The following is a 20,343-nucleotide window of genomic DNA, read 5'->3' as shown; positions in this document are numbered from 1 at the left end:
GGCAGAGGGAGAAGCAGGCTCCACGCAGGGAGCCCAACGTGGGACTCGATCCTGGGTCTCCAGGATCACGCTCTGGGCAGAAGGCGGCGCTAAACCGCTGAGCCACCCGGGCTGCCCAAGATTTAATGAATTCGCGTGAGGTTTTTATTTCTCCAACTAAATGAATTTACATTTATTCCCAAATAAAATTTTCCTGTGCTTGTATTTAGCTTGGTTGAAATTAGCCTCAATGATCACAAAACAGAATGAAAACAATCAACCAAATTCCACGCCTGCTGGCCAAGCAACATTTCTCCGCACTAACTTGTTGCCATCAGGACAGTTCGTTGAACTTAATGCTTCTTCCACTGGCTTCTGGCCAGCTGAGGCCGGACGAACAACACAGCAGCCAGGAGAGCTACTGTCATCACTTGTCTGCGAGGGCCGCCTCAGCAATCTGCAGCAGAAGAGAAAGGGGTCTGACCACAGAAACACACACCAGGAACCCTCAGCTCAGGGGGTGCCTGGGTGGCTCAGTTGGTATCTGCCTTCAGCTTGGGTTATGGTCTTTGGGACCTGGGATGGAGCCCTATGTCTGGCTCCCTGCTCAGCAGGAAGTCTGCTTCTCCCTCACCCTCTGCCTGCCACTCCCCCTGCTTCTGCTCTCTCTTTCTCTCTCTCTCTGTCAAATAAATAAATAAAATCTGAAAAAAAAAAAAAAAAAAAAGAACCCTCAGCTCCGGAAAGACGCATCTGGCATTGGTCCTCTCAATGGAACCGCAGGCAGAACAAATAGGAGCAGGGAAGGGGGATCCAAGAGGGCGGGAGGTGCCTGGTGAGGAAATGATGAGAGGAGGAAGGAGCTATAGGTGTGGACACTCCAGGGAGTAGAGCTCATGGTCCTGTGGTATGGACAGCATGGGAAAGCCCCAGCGGTGGCTGCGGAAAGGCCAGAGGGCCAGGGGTGAGTGTTCTAGGTCAGGACTGGCCAGCCCCAAGCCTTGAAGCAACTGTGAAGCTGGGGATGGTGGCCCTGTGACGCTGCCACTCTCCAGGGCTTGAGGGCCGGAGCTCTCCTGGCTTGCCTTCGCTGCCCCAGGTGCGCAGCCTACCTGCAAGCACATAGCAGGTGTTCACGGTTCACCTGCTGAACAACTGTCTTGACACTGAGTAGCACTGAGGCTCTGCTTTTATGAAATAAGCTTATCTCACTTGTGCACTGAGGGGAAAAGGGCTCTGGGAAAGGAGGCAGATCCTCTGGAAACACCGGATGATGAGGTGGAGCCGAGAGGATGATGCCTGAGGATGGGTGGACAGGGAACAACTGCTGTGAGCCTGGGGGCCCGGCCCTGCCCCCGCCTCTGTGACCTGGAAAGCAGGGCAGAGGAGACTAGAGGCGGAAGGGGACAGCGAAGTGGGGGACTGGCTGCTTTCCAGGGGTCGAGGGACTTTGCAGGCACTCTAGCTTTCTTAATCTGCCCGCAACCCTGTTTCTATTCCTGGTCCCTTCCCATTTTGTGGAGATGACAGGGTGGGCAGCAGAAGTAGTTCACAGGGCTGGCAAGTGACGGGGCCCGGGACCGCCCGACCCGTAGTGCTAGTGAACACACTCAGCCCTTCACAGCCAGGGGAGCAAATGGTCAAAACAGCCACCAAAGAGCAGATTTCTGTGACTTATCTATGAATTTGAACCTTGTGATGATTGGGGAAGGAGAACTGCTTCATTCAGACACACGCAGAAACTTTCCCAAGGGTCCAAGCCACATGGTAGTAAAAGCAGTGAGGACAGATGGTATTCAGCCAGTCCGATGGGCACAGAGGCGACTGGGCGTTTCCCAGCAAGCAGGAGGGAGAGGTGAGCAGGTGCTCAAGAGGGGAGGCGCCAGCATGGCCAAGGGTGGGGCAGGGTCCGGGCCTGAGGCCAGCGCAGTCCCCTACCTGGCAGGTACGGAAGGTGGGATCCTACCCTCCTCCAGAGACTGGGAGACAGAGGCTCTGTTCTTCCTGATGATTATATTCAAAGAAATAGCTTCCAGGTCCTCGAGACAGACACATCTCAGTTGTAAGAGATACATACGTGTCTCCCAGGCGGAGGACGGATTCCTAATCGTAAGCCCTTTTTAGGAAATGCTGGAAGAAAGGGAGGTCAGGGGCCTATGGTCAGATGTTGGCTGGAATAGACGGTAGATTCTCCTGGCAGCGCTGAGCTTTTTCAGGCAGGTATTCTGGGGAGCTGGAGTCAGCTTGAGCACCTGGCCTCATGTGGCAAGAAGCCCCACGAGACTCTGCTTGTCTCCTGGGGTGACATTTGGATGCACTCACCCTAGGCTGCAAGTGCTGCCGGGTCTCACAAGCCCCCACTCTCAGAGATAGAGAGCAGAGTCTCCAGAGGCAGAATCAGGAGTGAGAAGGAGAAAGAAAGGCAAGTTAATGAGCCATCTTCAGGGGAAGGAGTTCGGAAAGAGAGGCACCAGAGTAAGGGACAAACCAAATAAAAGAAGTGGCTCACCACGCCTGGGTCCCTCCTGCCCTCTTGATTTCTCACCTCCCAGAAGAACAGCTGAGGGACAAGCTCTCTCAAAAAGTCGGGGTCTTCCAGATTGACTGTTGAGGCTTATCACAGTCTTGGGACAGGCTTCTAGACAATGACTGGGAGCCACCCCTCCGCACCTCCACATTCCCCACCTCACCACCCCCTGCCATTCCTCCTGGACAGAGGCAAGCCTACCCTCCTCAGCCCAAAGGAGAGAGAGCCCATCACAGGGTCAGTGCTGGGCACCACACAGCTTTCCCACTCTGCCCCCAGCCAGGAGCAGCGCCCTCAGTTAACAGCCTGCTCTGGGTGAGGATCCTCATTTCTGGAAGGTAAGGCTTCTCCTTGTGCATGTCCCTCTGTCACCAGAGGCCTCCTCCCACTCTACAAAAAAAAAAAAAAAAAAAAAAAGCCTAACCCTCAGCCACCCTAAATCCACAGCACACAGCCTAAACTCTGAACATTCCTGGATGCCAACAGGGACGATGAACGAAGGAGCTGCCCCTGCCCACAGAGGATTCTGGAAGCAATCTGGAAGCACAAGCCCATCTCCAGGGAGGTAGCTCACAACTATTCCCTCTGCCTACCTTCCTTATTGCCCTACTCCCTGGCAATCTCCAGCTCACTTTCCAGTTTCAGATTAATGAAGAGAATTAAATCAGACTCAGCTCAGGTATTAGCTCTTCCGTGAAGCCTCGCTTGACCCGAGCCTTTGGAGAAGAACACACCTGGGTTCAAATCCCACCCCTGCCCAGTGGCTGTCATGTAGCAGGGACTCAATCCCTAATTGTTGAGTGAGCTCAGACAGGCTGCATACACCGTCTAAGCTGGTTTCCCCGTCTGTAAAGTGGGATGGTAACACCTGCCTCTGGGGCCGCGACTAGGGTCCATCTCGGGACCTGGTGGCCAGCGAGGGCTGGAGAAGCGAGCTGACCCCCGTCCTTGGCCGCCACCCCCAGCAGTCTGCAGTGCCTCGGGGGGGTCGCCTCCACACTGCTGTCCCCACCCCAACCGTGACATCCTCAAGGACAGGGATCCTGTCTCTGCTCTTTGATCTTATCCGTGCCTCCCGTCTCCAGCCCAGTCCAGTCCACACTGATGTGCTGCCACAGTCGGTTGAGGGACAGGCTGGTTCTTGGGGCTGAGGACACAGGCTGAGGACGCACCCGGTCACTGCGGGCCACCCCGTAGCGCAGCTCGTTCACAAAGTGCTCGCGGTTCTCACAGGGCAGCGAATAGGGCAACTCCTGCCCCACCGGCTCCTCCGCCCGCTGGACGATTTTGCTGGGAGGCAGCGGCGAGTACTTGTCATCGTGTTTGTTATTAATCTGGTACTTGTCTCTCCCGACCACATCGTACAACAGCTCCTTCTTCACCACGGCCTTCTCGGTCAGGGTGGACATGACGCTGCCCCTTCCGTGTCACCTGGGAATTCACAGAGCAGACATGGCGGGTTCAACCCTGGGCAGGCCCATGGGCTCCCCTGCAGCCCCAAGCAGGCAGCCCATCGCCCTTGGCATCATCAGTGAGTATGGGCCATGGCCAACCTGCCTGGCCCCCAGCTCAGAAACAGGACGGACCCACACCTGGGTGACCTTGGAGAAATCACCAGGAGCCCATGGGCTATGGTTTCCTCACTGCTAAAGCAAAGGACAGGAGTCTTTCTGAATGACCCCATGAGCTCAGATGCTCCTGCAAGAGTCCAGTGCAGAGCAGAGGAGGCCAGAAGACACCCAGGTCCTCATCCCAGTTTCCTATACTGAGCCTGCGACCTAGAGACCGTCACTGAGCCTCCCTGGCCCACAGCTGTGTGGCCCCAGCAGGCTAGAGTGGCATTTTGAAACAGTAAGAAAGGAAGCAGTAGAGGAGGATGAAGCCTGACCCCAGGGCTCCAGCCCCTAGCTCCGGCTCACTCACCAGGTCTCGGGCAAGTCCCTTCTCGTCTCACTAGCTTCATCATTTACAAATTGAAGGGACCAGGCCTGGCAGTGTCCACACTCTCCCAGCTCAGCCTTCTCCAGGAGGAAAGACACAGGAGGGAATTTGGCATCTGGCCAAGCCCTGCCCTGGGGCTTTCCCGAGCCCCCTTTCATGACATTCCTCTAGCCCAGGAGGTAGGGGGTCTTCTCTGCCCGGCAGGGTGCACCTGAACCCAACCAGGCAAAGTCATGTGTTTGAGTCCTACTGCCAGGAAGCAGAGGCCCTGGGACTGCAAGTTGGTTCAGTGGAGCTGGGAGACCTGGGGTCGGTAACCATTCAGAGGAAGTCTTTGCTTCTTAGTCCTGTTTGTTCCTCCAGAGCAGCGAATACATAGGGGTGGGATCCATGAAGGGTGCTCCTCAAATGCAGTGGGTTGCCTGGGAGTGAACCCCATTTTCTAGTGGAATAGCAACAGTTTCGGGACGCCTGGGTGGCTCAGTGGTTGAGCATCTGCCTTTGGCTCCGGTCGTGATCCCAGGGTCCTGGGGATTGAGTCCTGCACTGGGACTCCCCTGGGGGAGCCTGCTGCTCCCTCTGTCTATGTCTCTGCCTCTCTCTCTCTGTCTCTCATGAATAAATAAATAAAATCTTTTAAAAAAAATAAAAAGGTCAACAGTATCTCCACACAGTTCCTGCTAGAGAGGAAGAGCAGCTGACACTCGGAGCAGGCAAGACAAGGCAGCAAATGGTCAATGAGCGCCTCCGACACCAGACACTGAAATGAGGATGAGTCCATCATCGTGCAATCATTCACACTCTCCACCTCAACCCTTGTGCTTAAACACAAAATCTGTCCTTACCCAAAGGAGCCACATGAACCACATAGCCATATCTCACATAGACGACCAGGGATTGAAAGCCAGTGGGAAAAGTCTCAATCAGGTCTCCACGACTTGGTCTGGGATTGGCCTGCACCAGAAAAACCAGAGACAGACAGAGATGAGCCAGGGAATATTCTTAGTTGGAATATACTAGAGCCTGACCTATAAGGAGCCCAAGCCCAGCCTGCAGATTCCCTCCATCACCTGTAGGAAACGGGGAGGGGCTCTCCTCACTCAGGTGGGAAACCCTCCCACCACCCTTCTGGTATCCACCAGTTTGTTCTCTAGAGTCAGCTTCTCGGTTGTCTCTTTTTTCCACCTGTGTTCATTTGTTTTGTTTCTTCAATTCCACACACGAGTGAATTCACATGAGTCACCTTCTTTGACTTATTTCACTTAGGATTATACTCTCTAGATCCATCCATGTTGTTGCAAAGGGCAAGATTTCATTCTCTTATGGCTGAATTCATTCATTCTTTTATGGCTCAATCATATATATGTATATATAAAATCTCGCTACTTCATTATCCATTCATCTTTCAATGGATATTTCTGCTGATTTCATAATTTGGCTATTGTAAATAATGCTGCAACAAACATAGGGGTTTATGTGTCCTTTTGAATCATGTTTTTATATTTATTGGGTAAATACCCAGCAGTATGCTTACTTGATCGTAGGATAGCTCTATCTTTAATTTTTTTAAATATTTTATTTATTTATTTGACAGAGAGAGAGAGAGAGAGAGCACAGTAGGGGGAGCTGCAGAGGAAGAGGAAGAAACAAGCTCCTTTTTGATCAAGGAGCCTTACTGGGGGCTTGATCCCAGGACTCTGGCATCATTACTTGAGCCAAAGGCAGACACTTAAATGACTGACCCACCCAGGTGTCTCTATTTTTAATTTTTTAAAGAGATTTTATCCATCTATTCATGAGAGACATGGGGGGAGAGAAAGAGAGAGAGAGAGAGGCAGAGAGAGAAGCAGGCTCCATGCAGGGAGCCCGACGCGGGACTCGATCCTGGGACTCCAGGATACGCTCTGGGCCGAAGGCAGGCACTCAACCGCTGAGCCACCCCGGGATCCCCTATTTTTAATTTTTTTTTAAGAACCTCCATACTGTTTTCCACGATGGCCACACCAGTTTGCATTCCCACCAACAGTGCAGGGCAGTTCTTTTTTTCTCCACGTCTTTGCCAACACTTGTTATTTCACCGTGTTTTTTATTTGAGCCATTCTGACAGATGTGAGGTGATATGTCATTGTAGTTTTGATTTGTGCAAAATTAAAATAAAATACAATGAAAGGCAACCAAAAATAAAAGATGTATATGGCATATATATACATATAATAAACATATAAAAAAGAGAAAAAAGGAAATAGGAAAATATCTAGAAAAAAGGAATACTGAAAGACCAAAAAATATACAACGCATGAATGCTTATCCTGTTTTCCCCAAGAGCTGAAGCTTTGCAGTTCTCTAGGATCCGAATCCTTGGTGCTCCCAGGTTGTTCCTACTGGTCCTCTGGGGGAGGAGCTGTTGCTCTGATTCTCAGGCGTCCTCACCCAGGCGGATCCCCCCCAGCCAGGGGTCAGGCTCAGTGGAAGCCCCTCCAGCCTCCACTAGCTGGCAGTGTTTTGCTCCCTTTAGGCTTTGGCACCCACCAATGCGGGGTGGGGGGTGGGGGTGGGGGGTGATGAAAATGGCAGTGCCCCAATCTCTAGCCCCAGAGCTGAAAGCCCTAGCCCTAGCTGAAAGCCTAGCCCTAGGTGGGCCCTCACAGAGAAGCAGTCAATCACTCTTGGCTTCCTGGTTTCCATCTACAGTCTGGGTTCACCCAGCCTGTGGCCCAGCACTTTTGTCTCAGTCCCACCACCCTATTTGAGACTCTAAACTTTATGGACTCTTGCAGCAGCACCTGTCCGGCTCCTGATGGGGAGTGGAGGGGTGGGAGGTGGGGCAGCAGGGAGGAGTCGGGGAGTAGGGGAATATCTGGAGGGGGTTACACCACTGCTTGGAGAGCAGCCCCCCAGACCATGGGTTGGTTCGAGGTTTACGGCAACCCCCCATCTGAGAGCTGGTGCCAGTGTCGCTGTTTGCATCTGGCCTCCCTGCTCTGATGCTTGGGACCTTTGCTTCCTTCAGGCACCCCTGTCCCGTGACCCCAGGGATCCTGAGACCATGCTGTCCCACCCGGGATTCTGCTTTGCCACCCGAGCACCTTCCAGCCAGGGAGTCGTGTCCCCCCACCCCCTACCCCTGTAGCAGACTCTCAAGTTCTGATTTTGTGCTGGCTGCTTCTATGACTTGGCGGTAGCACCTTATGCAGGCTCCTCCCTTGGCCATATCCTTCATAGATTATCACCCTGAATTCAAGTCTCCTCACCACCTACCCTGCAAAAAAGTGGTCACTTTTCTATTGGTAGAATTGCAGCATTTCTTTTCTCAGATCTCCCATTGATTTTGCCGGTGTTCAGAATGATTTGATGACTCTCTAGCTAAATTCCAGGGACCAGATGGACTTGGGGTCCTCTACTCCTCCACCACCTTAACTCTTCCCCAGTCTTGGCATGCCTTTCTGATTCCACTTGTCCCACTGACATTCAAGAAAGCATAGAAGTGTGCAAAGGAATGACGGTGTCACTTATTATGGGGATTACTGAGAGAGTTCCAATTTCTATTCTTTTAAAAAGCAAAGACAATAATTCCTCACCTGTGGATCTTGATGTTATTGCTAGCAATAACTTGTACTTCATAACTGGTGGCTCTACTCTGGTGCCACGACTCAGGGGTTGAGGGCTGTTGTTCCTGAGACATTTCCATCAAAACTTGAGTTTCACACCTTTTCACCTGAAATTTCTTTCTAGACTCCCTCTTTTTTTTTTTAAGATTTTATTTATTTATTCATTAGAGACGGGGGCGTGGGGGCAGGCAGAGACACAGGCAGAGGGAGAAGCAGGCTCCATGCAGGAAACCTGATGTGGGACTCGATCCCGGGACTCCAGGATCACGCCCTGGGCCAAAGGCAGGTGCTAAACCACTGAGCCACCCAGGGATTCCCAAGAGTCAGATTCTTAACCACTGAGACACCCAGGTGCCTTGTGACAGGATGAGGCTTAATGATAAAGTCAGAGAGGCATTTAGGTCGTGCTCATATCGGCCTATGCCAAGGGCTCAGGCTTTTCCTCTGGGGGATGGATATAGGAGCCATGTTTTGAGCAGAGGCGTGATGTACTTTGAGCAGAGGATCGCTGTGGCTATTTAGAATAGATTTTTAGGGACAGGTGTGCATTTGGTGAGACTGGTTATGAAGCTATTGCAAAAATCCAGGTGAAGCTAAATAAATAAGTATTTATAAAATGCAGAGAATTACATGCCTAGAAAAGAGTATGTGCTTAATAACTGTGGGCCGTTTTTATTACGAGTACTGTTACTAGTTATTATCTTCTTTTCACCATGCAGCAGTTTTTATGTGTTATTCCTGTAAAATACTCTTTCATGAATATGCCAGAGTTGAATGTAATTCTTGGCATGTCTGTTTTTTCTTTTCTTTCTTTTTCTTTCTTTCTTGTCTTGTCTTTTCTTGTCTTTCTTGTCTTTCTTTATTTATTCATGATTGATGAGGAGAGAGGAAGGCTCCCCTCAGGGAGCCTGATATGGGACTTGATCCCAGGATCCCGGGATCACAACCTAAGGCAAAGGCAGATGCCCAACCATTGAGCCACCCAGGTGCCCCTTGGCATACCTTTCTTTTTTCTCTTTTTTTAAAAGATTTATTTATTTATTTATGATAGAGAGAGAGAGAAAGAAAGAGAGAGAGAGAGAGGCAGAGACACAGGAGGGTTGGCATACCTTTCTGATTCCACTTGTCCCACTGACGTTCAAGAAAACATAGAAGCATGCAAAGGAATGACGGTGTCACTTATTACGGGGATAACCCTGAGTTAGTTTTAATTCCTATTCCTTTAAAAAGAAAAGACACTAATCCCTTAACTTTGGCTGTTAATGTTACTAGTAGCAATAGCTTGTACTTAATAACTGGTGATTCTTTTCTGGTGCCACGACTCAGTGGTTGAGGGTTCCTGAAACATTTCCATCAATACTTGAGTTTCACATCGATTCACCTGAAATTTCTTTCTAGACTCCATCCTTTCACACATTTTTTTGAACACCTGGTTTGTGTGAGACAGTGGACCCAGTGCTGTAGACATGTTAATGTTTGGGGCAGACATAATTCTTTATGGATCGTGTCATCCAGGACCCGAGAGGTCATGAATGAGTAGGCACAGGTGATGTGTGAGGGCTGCTGTCACTAAGTACCACAAATGAGGGGGCTCAAGATATCAAAACTGTATCGTCTCACAGTTCTGGAGTCTGGCAGTCAGAAATCAGCTGTCGGCGGGGCCATACCCTCTGTGAGCCTGTGGGGAAGACTCCGTGCTTGTTCCTACCTCGTTCCTGGGGGTTTGCTGCAGTCCTTGGCGTTCCTTGGCTTTAGCCATAGGGCTTCAGTATCTGCTTCTGTCTTTCCTCTGTGTGTCTCCTTGTCTTCACATTGCATTCTTCTCCCTGTGTCTATGCTACTTTTTCTTACAAGGAAACCAGTCCTGTTGGCTTAGGGCTCACCCTGATGACCTCATCTTAACATGATGACCTTGGTGCAGACCCTGATTCCAGTATGTTTCCTGGTGGAGATCCTCTCTTCAGTCTATGCCTTCTTCATAGAGGCTGAATTTGGCTCTATAAATTAGGAATATGATATCGGTGACTCTAGTAGTCTCTGTATTTTTAGAAGTTAACAGCGTATCCCTTATGAAATTAGAAATGATGCTGTTCTTGCCAAAAATTGGGCACCTTGGATAAGGCTGAAGTCTCCCTTCCCCGTCCCCAGAGGTCACCACATATCATATCAGGTTTGAATATATCCTTCAAGTTCTTTTTCTTGTAAACACATATATATCCCCGTAGGAAGTATAAAACAAGTGACAACAAGTCTTAGGCAAATCCTTTAAGACATACGTGTGTTTTGGAATTTGAAAGTTTCTGGATTTCAGATAGAAAATACGGTGCATATAATCAAGAGGTCAGGGACAGGAATGGGCAGTCAGGTAATACTTCCTAATGAAACATGTTACTGTTTCTGCAGTGGAAGCTATGACTGATGCATGGGATGTGATAAATAAAGCTTATTAAAAGCCTCACATCCGCTCAAGCCATGTTTTCCTTCATGTGATTTGCCACCTACCTTGGGTTTTTAGAGCTTCTTTGGATTTTAGGATTACAGAGAGGAGAGATCCTGGGTTTTGTAGTTTTGTATGTGTGTTTCGGTTTTGTTTCTATATGGTATTTTGTACGTATTAGGCACTTTCTTTTTCTTAAACATCATTTTATTGTTTTAACACAGTAATGTATATAGTTACACACATAGATTAAAAGTCAGTAGCATTGCAGTGTGCATAGTAGAAAAGAACATCCTTTGGACCTCCTACTTCCTTTCTCCAGAGGCAATCACTTGTCCTTTGTGTTCTGCTCTTTGTTTCTAAATTTTTCAAGAACATACTTTTGCTCCTTCTGGGTTTTTACAATGGAAATAGCAATGACTTCTTTGTAAAATTAAGGCTTAGCATCTTTACTGTTCTCCCACCCTCACCCACAGTTTCCTTACCCTCATCCTTCCAATAGTTACATCACTATTTTGGCCAGAAACGGTATTTGTAGTTGCCTTACTACATGGGTATATTTATATGGTCTTCCTCACTGAGGTTTCTTGTGAATTATGGTAGAATTTCTTGTAAGGAATTTCTGTATCATCTTCTTTGTTAGTTAAGTGTTCCGTGTGCTCATCACTAATGTATCTACAAGGAATAGGCTCCTAACACCTCTCAGGATGGTCTTCATTCTTCAGGCTTTGTGTTCTTTCTCCTTGGGGAAGCCTCACTCCTGGGCACTGGCTTCTCTTCCTCTCCTCTGGACTGCCTCTTCTAAGCCATCCTAGCAATTTCTCCCTCCTCCTTTTTTCCCTTGATGTAAACTTCCGAGACCTGCTCTTTTAGCAATTTTCAAATAAACAATACCTCATTTTAACTATAATATCGTGCTATACATTACATCCCCATGACTTACTTATTTTATAGCAGAAAGTTTCTACCTTGTAACCCCCTTCAGCCATTTAGCCTCTCTACACTACCTCTGGCAATCAACTACTTGTTCTTTATCCATCACTTAGTTTTTTTGTTTTGTTTTGGTTTGGTTTGGTTTGTTGTTGTTGTTTGCTTATTTGGGGTTTGGTTTTGTTTGGTTTTAGATGCCACATATAAGTGAGATCATACAGTATTTGTCTTTCTCTATCTTATTCCACTTAGCATGATACCCTCAAGGTCTATCCATGATGTTGAAAATAGCAAGATTTCCTTCTTTTTACGGCTGAATAATATTCCATTGAATATTCCATAGATCACATCTTCTTTATTCATTCGTCCATTGATGAATGCTTAGGTTGCTTCCATATTTGGCTATTGTAAATAAGGGTGCAGTGAACCCAGGGGTGCAGGTATCTTTTTGAGTTAGTGTTTTTGTTTTCTTTGGATAAATACCCAAAAATGGAAGTGCAGGATATGGTAGTTCTATTTTTAATTTTTTGATGAATCTTCATATTGTTTTCCATAGTGGCAGCACCAATGTGCATTCCCACCAACAGTACATGAAGATTTCCTTTATGTGCTCTAAAATTTCTTGAAGTAGAACGGTTTTCTAGCTATCAATTCATTACTGATTTCTAATTGAATCGCATTATAATTAAAATAATCTTTATGTTATCAGTCTCTTGAAATTTGCTGAGACTTGCTTTAGGGCCCAGGATATGGCCAGTTTTTACAAATGTTCCTTCATGCCTGGTCAAGAAGAATCTGTAGGCCACAACTGTACTATCTATATACTATATGGTGCACTGTTAGGATATACTGTGCCATATGTATGAAATCAGCTTGTTGGTAAGTTTTTCAAATTTTCTATATCTTCACTGATTTTTGTGTCTCTTGATTTATCAGTTTCTAAGAGCGGTGTATTGAGATTTTCCCCCCATGATGGAGAATTTGTCAATTTCTCCATGCCATAGGCCAACATTCTCAGTATGTATTTTGAGATTTTTATTAGATGCAAACAAATCGAGAATGATTATATCTCCCTAGTGGGTTGAGACTTTGCCGGAACCTCTTGGAGTGTTTTCTTACACCATCAACCAATCCTGCGATTCTCCAGACACCAAACGGATGTTCAACAATTCATTTCAATTTTGACAGTGATACCTGGAACTAGCACAGACCCCATGGTAAGGGCTTAGTCTCACAGGATTATAGCCCCTGCTCCTGCTTTCAGATGTCATCCACAAGTCCAAGGCCCCTGTCCTTCTATCCATAGGTTATACATTGGGGGTTCCCATGATCCCTATTAGGTTCAATGACTTGCTAGAACAGCTCACAGAATGTGGAAAGGCACTTATGTTTTGTTTTGTTTTAAAGGTTTTATTTATTTATTTGACAGAGTGAGATTGAGAGCGCACAAGCGGGGAGCGGCCAGCAGAGGGAGGAGAAGCAGGCTCGATCCCAGGATGCATGTGTTTACTCTGGACCAGATTGGGTCAAGCAGGAGGCAGCTGGCATGGAGCCACTGTGAGTCCTGCCCAGGCTCCCATCCAGTCTCTAGACAACCAAGATCAACAAAAGAAACTTTTGCAACCAGATGGGAAGCCTTGCCCTGTGGATGGAAGGCCAGTTTGTCCCAGGAGAATATTTCTGAGGAAGCCATGAAAGCCTCCTTCAGAGAAATGGCGACTTTGAACATCTGCCAAGTCCAGCAAGCAGTAGCAACAGTACTCAAGTGACCAGCCATGACAGGTCTTGCCTCATCCCCAAGCCCTCCCAGGAGGGCTCCACCACCAGGAGGCCAGTCATGTGGGCAGCCACAGCCAGGAAGGTCTGAGGCAACTCCCCACCATGTGACCCATCCTCCTGGGCAGAGCTGATTGGCCCATGAATAGGATGAGCTGGAAAGCCAAGAGCCTCAGTCCATGGGTAGAGTGAAACTGAGGGGATCCAGGAAGAAGGGCCCAGGAGGGGTGTGGGATCGGATTTGGGGCTTGCGGCAAGCCCAAGCGGAAAGGAAGCAGGAGCGTTGGGGAGTAGGAGCCACAAGGCAGAGGAAGGATGTGGAGAACAGAAGGAGATACAGGAGGTTTCCACAAGATTGGGAAGAGCATCTACTGACTTTCCTTATGGCAGAAGTTTGCTTTGGTTCGGGTTTTACTTCATGGAACATCCATAGACTCCAGCTGCGGAGTCCTAGAAACCATGCTGGCTCTAGTTCCAGGCCAAGGATTCTAGGTGTCCAATGGTCCTTGTTCTTGCATTATCAGCCAGGTCTGTGCATCTCCCTTGCTGTTCCCCTGTTTCCCCACAACCAGAAATTCCCATTACTTGAAAGAACTAGAGCTGGACTGTCTCCTGCAAGATCAAGAATGCAGCCACAAAGAGAAAGTAAGAGAAAACCACCAAAGGGCCACAGCACAATCTGGTGTGGCCAGACACAGAGCCCAGCTGTGCCCTTAATAGACTTCACACCAGGCAATTCCTGCTGCATTTCTTCCAGTAAAATCCTCCCCTGTTGGGCTTTATTTTATTCTGTAAAAATAAGCCTTATTATAAAACAGAATGAAATCCACAAACCAAACCTCAAAACCTCTGGTGCAACGAGACCTCCTAAATGTATAAAGTCACTGCTGATAGGATAATCCCTTCAACTTATTGCTTCTGCCGCTTGTTTCTTGAGAACATGACTCCAATGAGGCCCATGGCTGCCAAGCCCACTCCTGCGATGCCAGCCGCCATGACGGCATCTCTGACCTGCAAGAGAGAGCAGGGGAGGTCAGAGCCCATTGGGAATCCGAGTACGGGCTGTACATTCAACAAGAACATTCAACTCAAGGAGACTTATGCACCCCTTGGCCCACTTGACAAACCCAGGAGTCAACAAATATTGGCAGAGAAATGAGGGCTGGCTGGGGAAAGGACAGCTGCATGGAGTCAGCTGGCCAGGGCAGTACAACCCAATCCACAGTAGGTATTTAAAGCACACAAGTCCCCAGGGGTAGTAGTGGAATGGATGAGATGAAGCCCAGATGGCTGACATCCTGTCTGGCCATCGGGGAGCCCTTGAAGCAAGTGTGAGATGGCCCAGGAACTGCTCTCGAACACTTACTAGGTCACTACTGTGACTCCAGGAAGAGCAAGGACCTCACCTGTGTCATTTATCTTGTTCCTCACTGCATCCTCCGCACCCGGCTCTGCCAGGCACAGAGGTGCTCTTTATGGGTTCTTATATAAATGACCCACTTAGGAGTAGTAGTGACGCGATACTTTAAATTATTAGTATTTCTGACTTGTATTGCTCATATAGAAAAAAAGAAATGTTGCAAAAGTAAGAGTAGATCTCAGGGTAAAAAGTGAACACATGTCAAATTTCACTCCCTCCTGAAACCTACCCAAGAGTAAAGTAAGGCATTTGTTTTTTTGTTTTTTGGGTTTTTAAAAAGATTTTATTTATTTATTCATGAGAGACACAGAGAGAGAGGCAGAGACATCAGCAGAGGGAGAAGCAGGCTCCCCACAGGGAACCCAATGTGGGACTCAATCCCAGGACCCTAGGATCACCCCCTGTGCCAAAAGGAGACACTCAACCACTGAGCCACCCAGGGTTCCCAGTAAGGCATTTGTTTTAGGTGTAATTCCATAAGGACCTACAGAACTCTAAATTCTAAAGCAGCAGTGGGAAAAGTTGAGGATCAATCCGAATTATACAACAGGAGACTTGGGAAGGGTCAGCTATTTGCAACAGCAAATACTTCTGGAAACAGCAGAGAGAAAGAGCTTCAGCTAGATCCCCAGATGCCCCCACCCCACCTCCTGCCCAATGACAGCAGAAGTCTGAAGGTTTATTCTCTGCGGAGGATGAAGAAGACTTGGGGGCCTGGGAATCGAGAAGCACACATGAGGATGCAGATATCATACCAAAAACAAGGGACTGGGAGACCATAAACATGCTGTGAGACTCTTGGCCTTCCTCCCTCTCTCTGCTCCCCCAGAACTTTACCTACCACACCAGAGTCAGGAAAACTTTCCTGGAGAATCTGACCAGCCCAAGTGGAAACAAAAGATATCTAAGGTGCCTGGCTGGATCGGGCGGGGGAGTATTCGACTCTTAATCTTGGGGTGGTGAGTTCGAGCCCCACACTGGGTATACAGATTGCTTACATAAATAAACTTTAAAAAAAGAAGAAAGAAAAAAAGAAAGAAAGAAAAGATACTCATGCCAAGGACTCCCAAACTGTCCACCTTTATCATCCAGGAGGGAAACTCAAAGTCAACAAGCCACTGTCCCCTTCCAGTTCATTCAAAGCTTCCATTAGGCAGCAAATCCCCCACCTTTAATCATTGGCAAATGACCAAGAAACTAGACATCTGAGAAGGACCTATGAAACAGAAGACAGGGATGCCTGGGTGGCTCAGTTGGTTAAGCGTCTGCCTTCAGCTCAGGTTATGATCCCAGGGTCCGGGGATCGAGCCCTACATCAGGCTCCCTGCTCTACAGGGAGCCTGATTCTCCCTCTTCCTCTGCCTGCCACTCACCCTGCTTGTGTTCTCTCTCTCTCTCTCTCTCTCTCTCTCTCTCTCTCTCTGTCAAATAAATAGAATCTTAAAAAATAAAACAAAATAGAGAGCAAAACAAATAAAAAACAATCTGAAGAAACAGAAATCATATCTAGAAAACATCTTTTTAAAAACTATCATCAGAGAATAAAAGAACATATTGCATCCAATAAATAAGAGCAGGGTGCTATAGGGCACCTGGGTGGCTTAGTCAGTTAAGCGTCTGTCTTCAACTCAAGTCGTGATCTTGGGGTCCTGGGATCGAGCCCCGTGTCAGGCTCCCTACGCAGCAGGAAGTCTGCTTCTCCCTCTTCCTCTTCCCCTCCCTCCATTTGTGTTTTCTCTCTCTCAAATAAATAAATAAAATATTTTTTAAAAAGAACATGGTACAATTCTTAGAAAGTACAATGGAAATGGCAGAGTCAATAAAAAGTTTGAAAGATAAAGTTGAGGAAATCTCTAGGGAAAAAAAATATACCAAAAAGATAAAAACACAGAAAATAGAAGTCAAAGATAAAAAATAAGGGATAATCCAGGCAGTCCAACATCTGATTAATATATGTTCCAGACAGAAATAATATAGGAAACTCAGAGGCGAATCAAGAGTGAAATAGTTCATGAAAATTAACAGGACTAGGGATCCCTGGGTGGCACAGCGGTTTGGCGCCTGCCTTTGGCCCGGGGCGCGATCCTGGAGACACGGGATCGAGTCCCATGTCGGGCTCCTGGTGCATGGAGCCTGCTTCTCCCTCTGCCTGTGTCTCTGCCTCTCTCTCGCTCTCTCTGTGTGACTATCATAAATAAATAAATAAAATTAAAAAAAAATTAACAGGACTAAAGGACATACATTTTCAGATTGAAATGGTGCTCTGAGGCCCCTCTTAGTGGATAAACGTAGGCCCCCACCAAAACAAATTACTGTGAAATTCTAGAAAATTGGATAAAGAAAAGACACTGCGATTGCTAGAGCAGGGGGAGAAAAATAGGAAACAGGAACGATCAAGAGTTCGGATGACTTTAGATTTCTCCAAAGAGATGCTGGAAGCAAGAAGACAGTAGAACATTGCCTCCAAAAGTCCAAAGTAAAACAGTTTCTAACCTAGAGTTCTGTACCCAAACCATAAAACCAAGTGGAAGAGTAAAATAAAAAATAATTCAGAAATGAGGGTTTCAAAAAACATACCTTCCATACATCCTTTTTCAAGAAGCTGCTGAAGGAAGTTCCACCAAAACAAGAAGGTGAACCAGGGAAGATGTGAGCCACAGAAGAGGGCACAGCAGCGCAGGAGAGGATAGAAGGGAACTTGAGAGCGATGGGGAGGGCAGACTCCAGGGCAACAACTTTGTACCAGCTGTAGAGAATAGGGGTAAGGAGACATATGGTCCCTCTCAAGGTGTCTATGTCCTAATTCCAGGAACCTCTAAGTATATTGTGTTACATGGTTAAGGGGGAACTAAGATTCCAGATGGAATTAAATTGCTAATCAATTTACCTTAATAAAGGGGGGAGAGAGATAATCCTGGATGATCCAGGTGGGCCCAGTGTCATCACAAGGTTTCTCAAAAGATGTAAGAGAGAGTCAGAAGCATCAGTATCATGCAGTGTGAGAAAGGCTCAACTGGCAATTGCTGGCTTTGAAAATGGAGGACAGGCCACAAGTACAGGAAGCCTCCAGAAGCTGGGAAAGACAAGAACACAGATACTCCCCTAGAATCTCCAGAAAAGAGCAGAGCCCTGCTGGCATCTTGATTTTACCCTGTATAGTTATTTTCAGACTTCTGACCTCGGGAACTGTGAGACAATAATTTTGGGGTGTTTTTCGCCATGAAATCTGTGGTGATTTGTTATAGCAGCCATAGGAAGCTCATACTGTAACCAAACCAGAGGGCAGAGGTGTGCCCCCAGAGCCTGGTGGCCCCGTTATTCCAGTGCTGTTTTTCTAATCAAAGGCCACTTCTGAGGGATGTGGTCTACCTAAATTGAGAGAAAAACAGAGAAATAAAGAAATGAAGAGCTCATAGAACCAGGGAATCCAATCCAAGAGGAAGGCAAAGAAAACCTCAAGAATGACAGACAAGGGAGGTCCTGGGGTAAAGCCATGCAGTCAGCCGAGAGCCAACCAGCATAGACAGCAGAATGGCCATCTCTGGGGATGGAGGTGTCCAAGGGGAACATCTTGAAAATGATAGACTAGTGGACATGATTTCCCTTGTGGAAAAGTATACGGAGAACTGACAATAGGTACAAGGGAAAATGAGTGATGTAAGGAGATAATTATCTTCAAGAAAAAAGAAACCCTTCCCCCCCAAAAAGAAAATTCATAATACACTACAACTCTCAGCTGTGAGTAAAATTTACATAAACATAACACAAACACTGAATGTTAATTTAATAAAAATATATAATATAAAATGATAGGGAGAGAATGGGGAAGGGGCAGGAACAATGATTTAAACAGTTTAGTCTTAAAAAATAAAAAAATAAAAAAATAAAAAATAAATAAATAAACAGTTTAGTCTTCACTTAGCATAAGAAGTTGTCAAAAGAGCATATCTAAATTTTTCTTTTTTTTTAATTTTTATTTATTTATGATAGTTACACACAGAGAGAGAGAGAGGCAGAGACACAGGCAGAGGGAGAAGCAGGCTCCATGCACCGGAAGCCTGACGTGGGATTCGATCCCGGGTCTCCAGGATCACACCCTGGGCCAAAGGCAGGCGCTAAACCGCTGCGCCACCCAGGGATCCCTAAATTTTTCAAATAAAAAGATGGTAGCAGGGCCACCTGGGTGGCTCAGTGGTTGAGCTTCTGCCTTCAGCTCAGATCATGATCTCAGGGTCCTGGGATCAAGCCCCACTTTGGACTCTCTGCTCAGCGGGGTGTCTGCTTCTTCTTCTCCTTCTGCCCTTTCCCACTTGTGCTCTTGCACTCACTCTTTCTCTCTCAAATAAATAAATAAAATATTTTTTTAAAAAAGATGATAGTATACATATATTGCTTAGAAATTCAGAAATAGGTAAATGCCAAACTGAAAGAGAGACGAGTGGTTGCCTGGGCAGATGGGGAGGAGTAGAGAGAGGTTTTTGTTACAGGTCTTTTTTGAGTACTGTTTGTTTGTTTTTTTTCAAATTGTGTGCATGCATTACTTTCAAAATTTAGAACTTAAATTATAAAATATTTTCCAGAAAAAAAAACAGCAAAAGACAAAGAGATAGAAGCATGCATAGTAAGCCCAGAAACCTGATACCAAACCTTTGTGCACCTGCTAACCTCAAATGCCAACAGCATGTTTCCAAAACTTGAAAAGGCAAGAAGATGAGGAGGAAACCATCCCATCAGTGAGGCAGAGAGTATGGGAGTTTTAGGAGGATAAACAGGTGACGTCCTAATAAACAAGCACAGGAAAACATCACTGACATAGCACATAGGCAACTAACTACATGTTACACAGATCTAACAGAAGCAGATGACTGCTGATGTGATAGTTTGGCTTTGTTAGGGGGCTGCTGAGTGCACACACACACACACACACACACAGCACAGAGCTCAGATTCATCCTTCACTTTGTTTGAAACATTCCCCCTCCCCTTTGACCTCTGGTCCTTGACCTGGTTTATTTCACATGCCTAAAAGCGCACTCACGCATAGCTACTGGTGGTTCAGACCAGGGCTTGGTCTGCCTCTAATAAGCTTTCAGTAATTAGGTCCGGTGTGGCTAGTTCTTCTTTTACTTCAACAATTATGTTTGATGTACACAGCTCTCTTTGTGGACAATTCGAAAACCTGACAGTATGCCACAGACCTAAAACATGAGGGCCAGAGACTCAAGCTCCCAAGGCATCAAGAGCCTCAGACTCAATGTCAAGAAAATGCCTTCTGTTACTGGGTGCTGAGGATGCACTCCGCACCTTAGAAAACATCCCAACGCAGAAGTCTATTGTCTTAATTTGCAATCTGGGGGCATCTGGGCGGCTCAGTGGTTGAGTGGCTGCCTTTGGCTCAGGTCATGATCTCGGGGTCCTGGGATCGAGTCTCATGTCTGCCTCTCTCTCTGTGTCTCTCATGAATAAATAAATAAAATCTTAAAAAAAAATTTTTTTAATTTGCAGTCTGTCTACCAGGCCAGTGTATGCAGTGGCCCTTTCCCCAGCTCCTTCCCCAGTCTGTGAGCCACAATGTCTTTATAGCCTGCATGTATAGCAGCAACACTGACATGAACAAAACACAGTGGAAACAATTGAAATCAGCAGGAATCAGTGAGAAAGCTCGACTTCTTCCTATTTCCAGCACTATCCAGGCGCAACAGCTCCTGTGACAATGCAAAGGGAGA

At 46.9% G+C, this 20,343-nt stretch overlaps 2 protein-coding genes across 16 annotated transcripts in view; both read right to left on the bottom strand.

Annotated features, from left to right (window-relative positions):
* On the bottom strand, positions 1 to 5,707 carry LOC119864141 (phospholipase A and acyltransferase 3-like). 7 transcript variants are annotated; one of them, XR_005372975.1, is made up of 4 exons: positions 5,293 to 5,707; positions 3,679 to 3,937; positions 1,918 to 2,896; positions 1 to 436 (listed from the first exon to the last, which is right to left on the bottom strand). XR_005372975.1 is itself a non-coding variant. In XM_038562513.1 (3 exons), the coding sequence occupies exons 2-3, from the start codon at positions 3,913 to 3,915 to the stop codon at positions 2,801 to 2,803; spliced, it is 333 nt and encodes a 110-aa protein (XP_038418441.1). In that variant the 5' UTR covers positions 3,916 to 3,937; positions 5,293 to 5,707; the 3' UTR covers positions 1 to 2,800. The 7 variants fall into 7 exon arrangements, 3 of the variants coding, with proteins under 3 accessions (XP_038418441.1, XP_038418442.1, XP_038418440.1); XR_005372976.1 differs by having other exon boundaries at positions 1,918 to 2,109; positions 5,293 to 5,705; XR_005372978.1 differs by lacking the exon at positions 5,293 to 5,707 and having other exon boundaries at positions 1,918 to 2,109; positions 3,738 to 3,871.
* Positions 5,708 to 12,811: 7,104 nt separating this feature from the next.
* Positions 12,812 to 20,343, bottom strand: part of PLAAT3 (phospholipase A and acyltransferase 3) — a 32,572-nt gene continuing 25,040 nt past the window's right edge. For 7 of the 9 annotated variants that reach the window (XM_038564190.1, XM_038564189.1, XM_038564188.1 and 4 more), the window contains 2 exons: positions 17,196 to 17,364; positions 12,812 to 14,209 (listed from right to left, as the gene is read on the bottom strand). In XM_038564190.1, coding sequence (XP_038420118.1) covers positions 14,103 to 14,209; positions 17,196 to 17,364 — 276 coding nt within the window. In that variant the 3' untranslated portion in view covers positions 12,812 to 14,102. Of the gene's footprint in view, positions 14,210 to 17,195; positions 17,365 to 19,271; positions 19,399 to 20,343 lie in introns of those variants that run through there. The other 2 variants (XM_038564193.1, XM_038564194.1) reach the window with 2 other exon arrangements.

This window comes from Canis lupus, chromosome 18 (genome assembly GCF_011100685.1).
Source record: "Canis lupus familiaris isolate Mischka breed German Shepherd chromosome 18, alternate assembly UU_Cfam_GSD_1.0, whole genome shotgun sequence".
NCBI lineage: Eukaryota > Metazoa > Chordata > Mammalia > Carnivora > Canidae > Canis > Canis lupus.
Note: the sequence above shows the minus strand (reverse complement) of the source record. Positions and strands in the feature narration are given on the sequence as shown.

Excerpts from the sequence above, each read along its gene's own strand:
- LOC119864141 (XM_038562512.1), bottom strand. The coding sequence starts at position 3,915 with ATGTCCACCCTGACCGAGAAGGCCGTGGTGAAGAAGGAGCTGTTGTAC.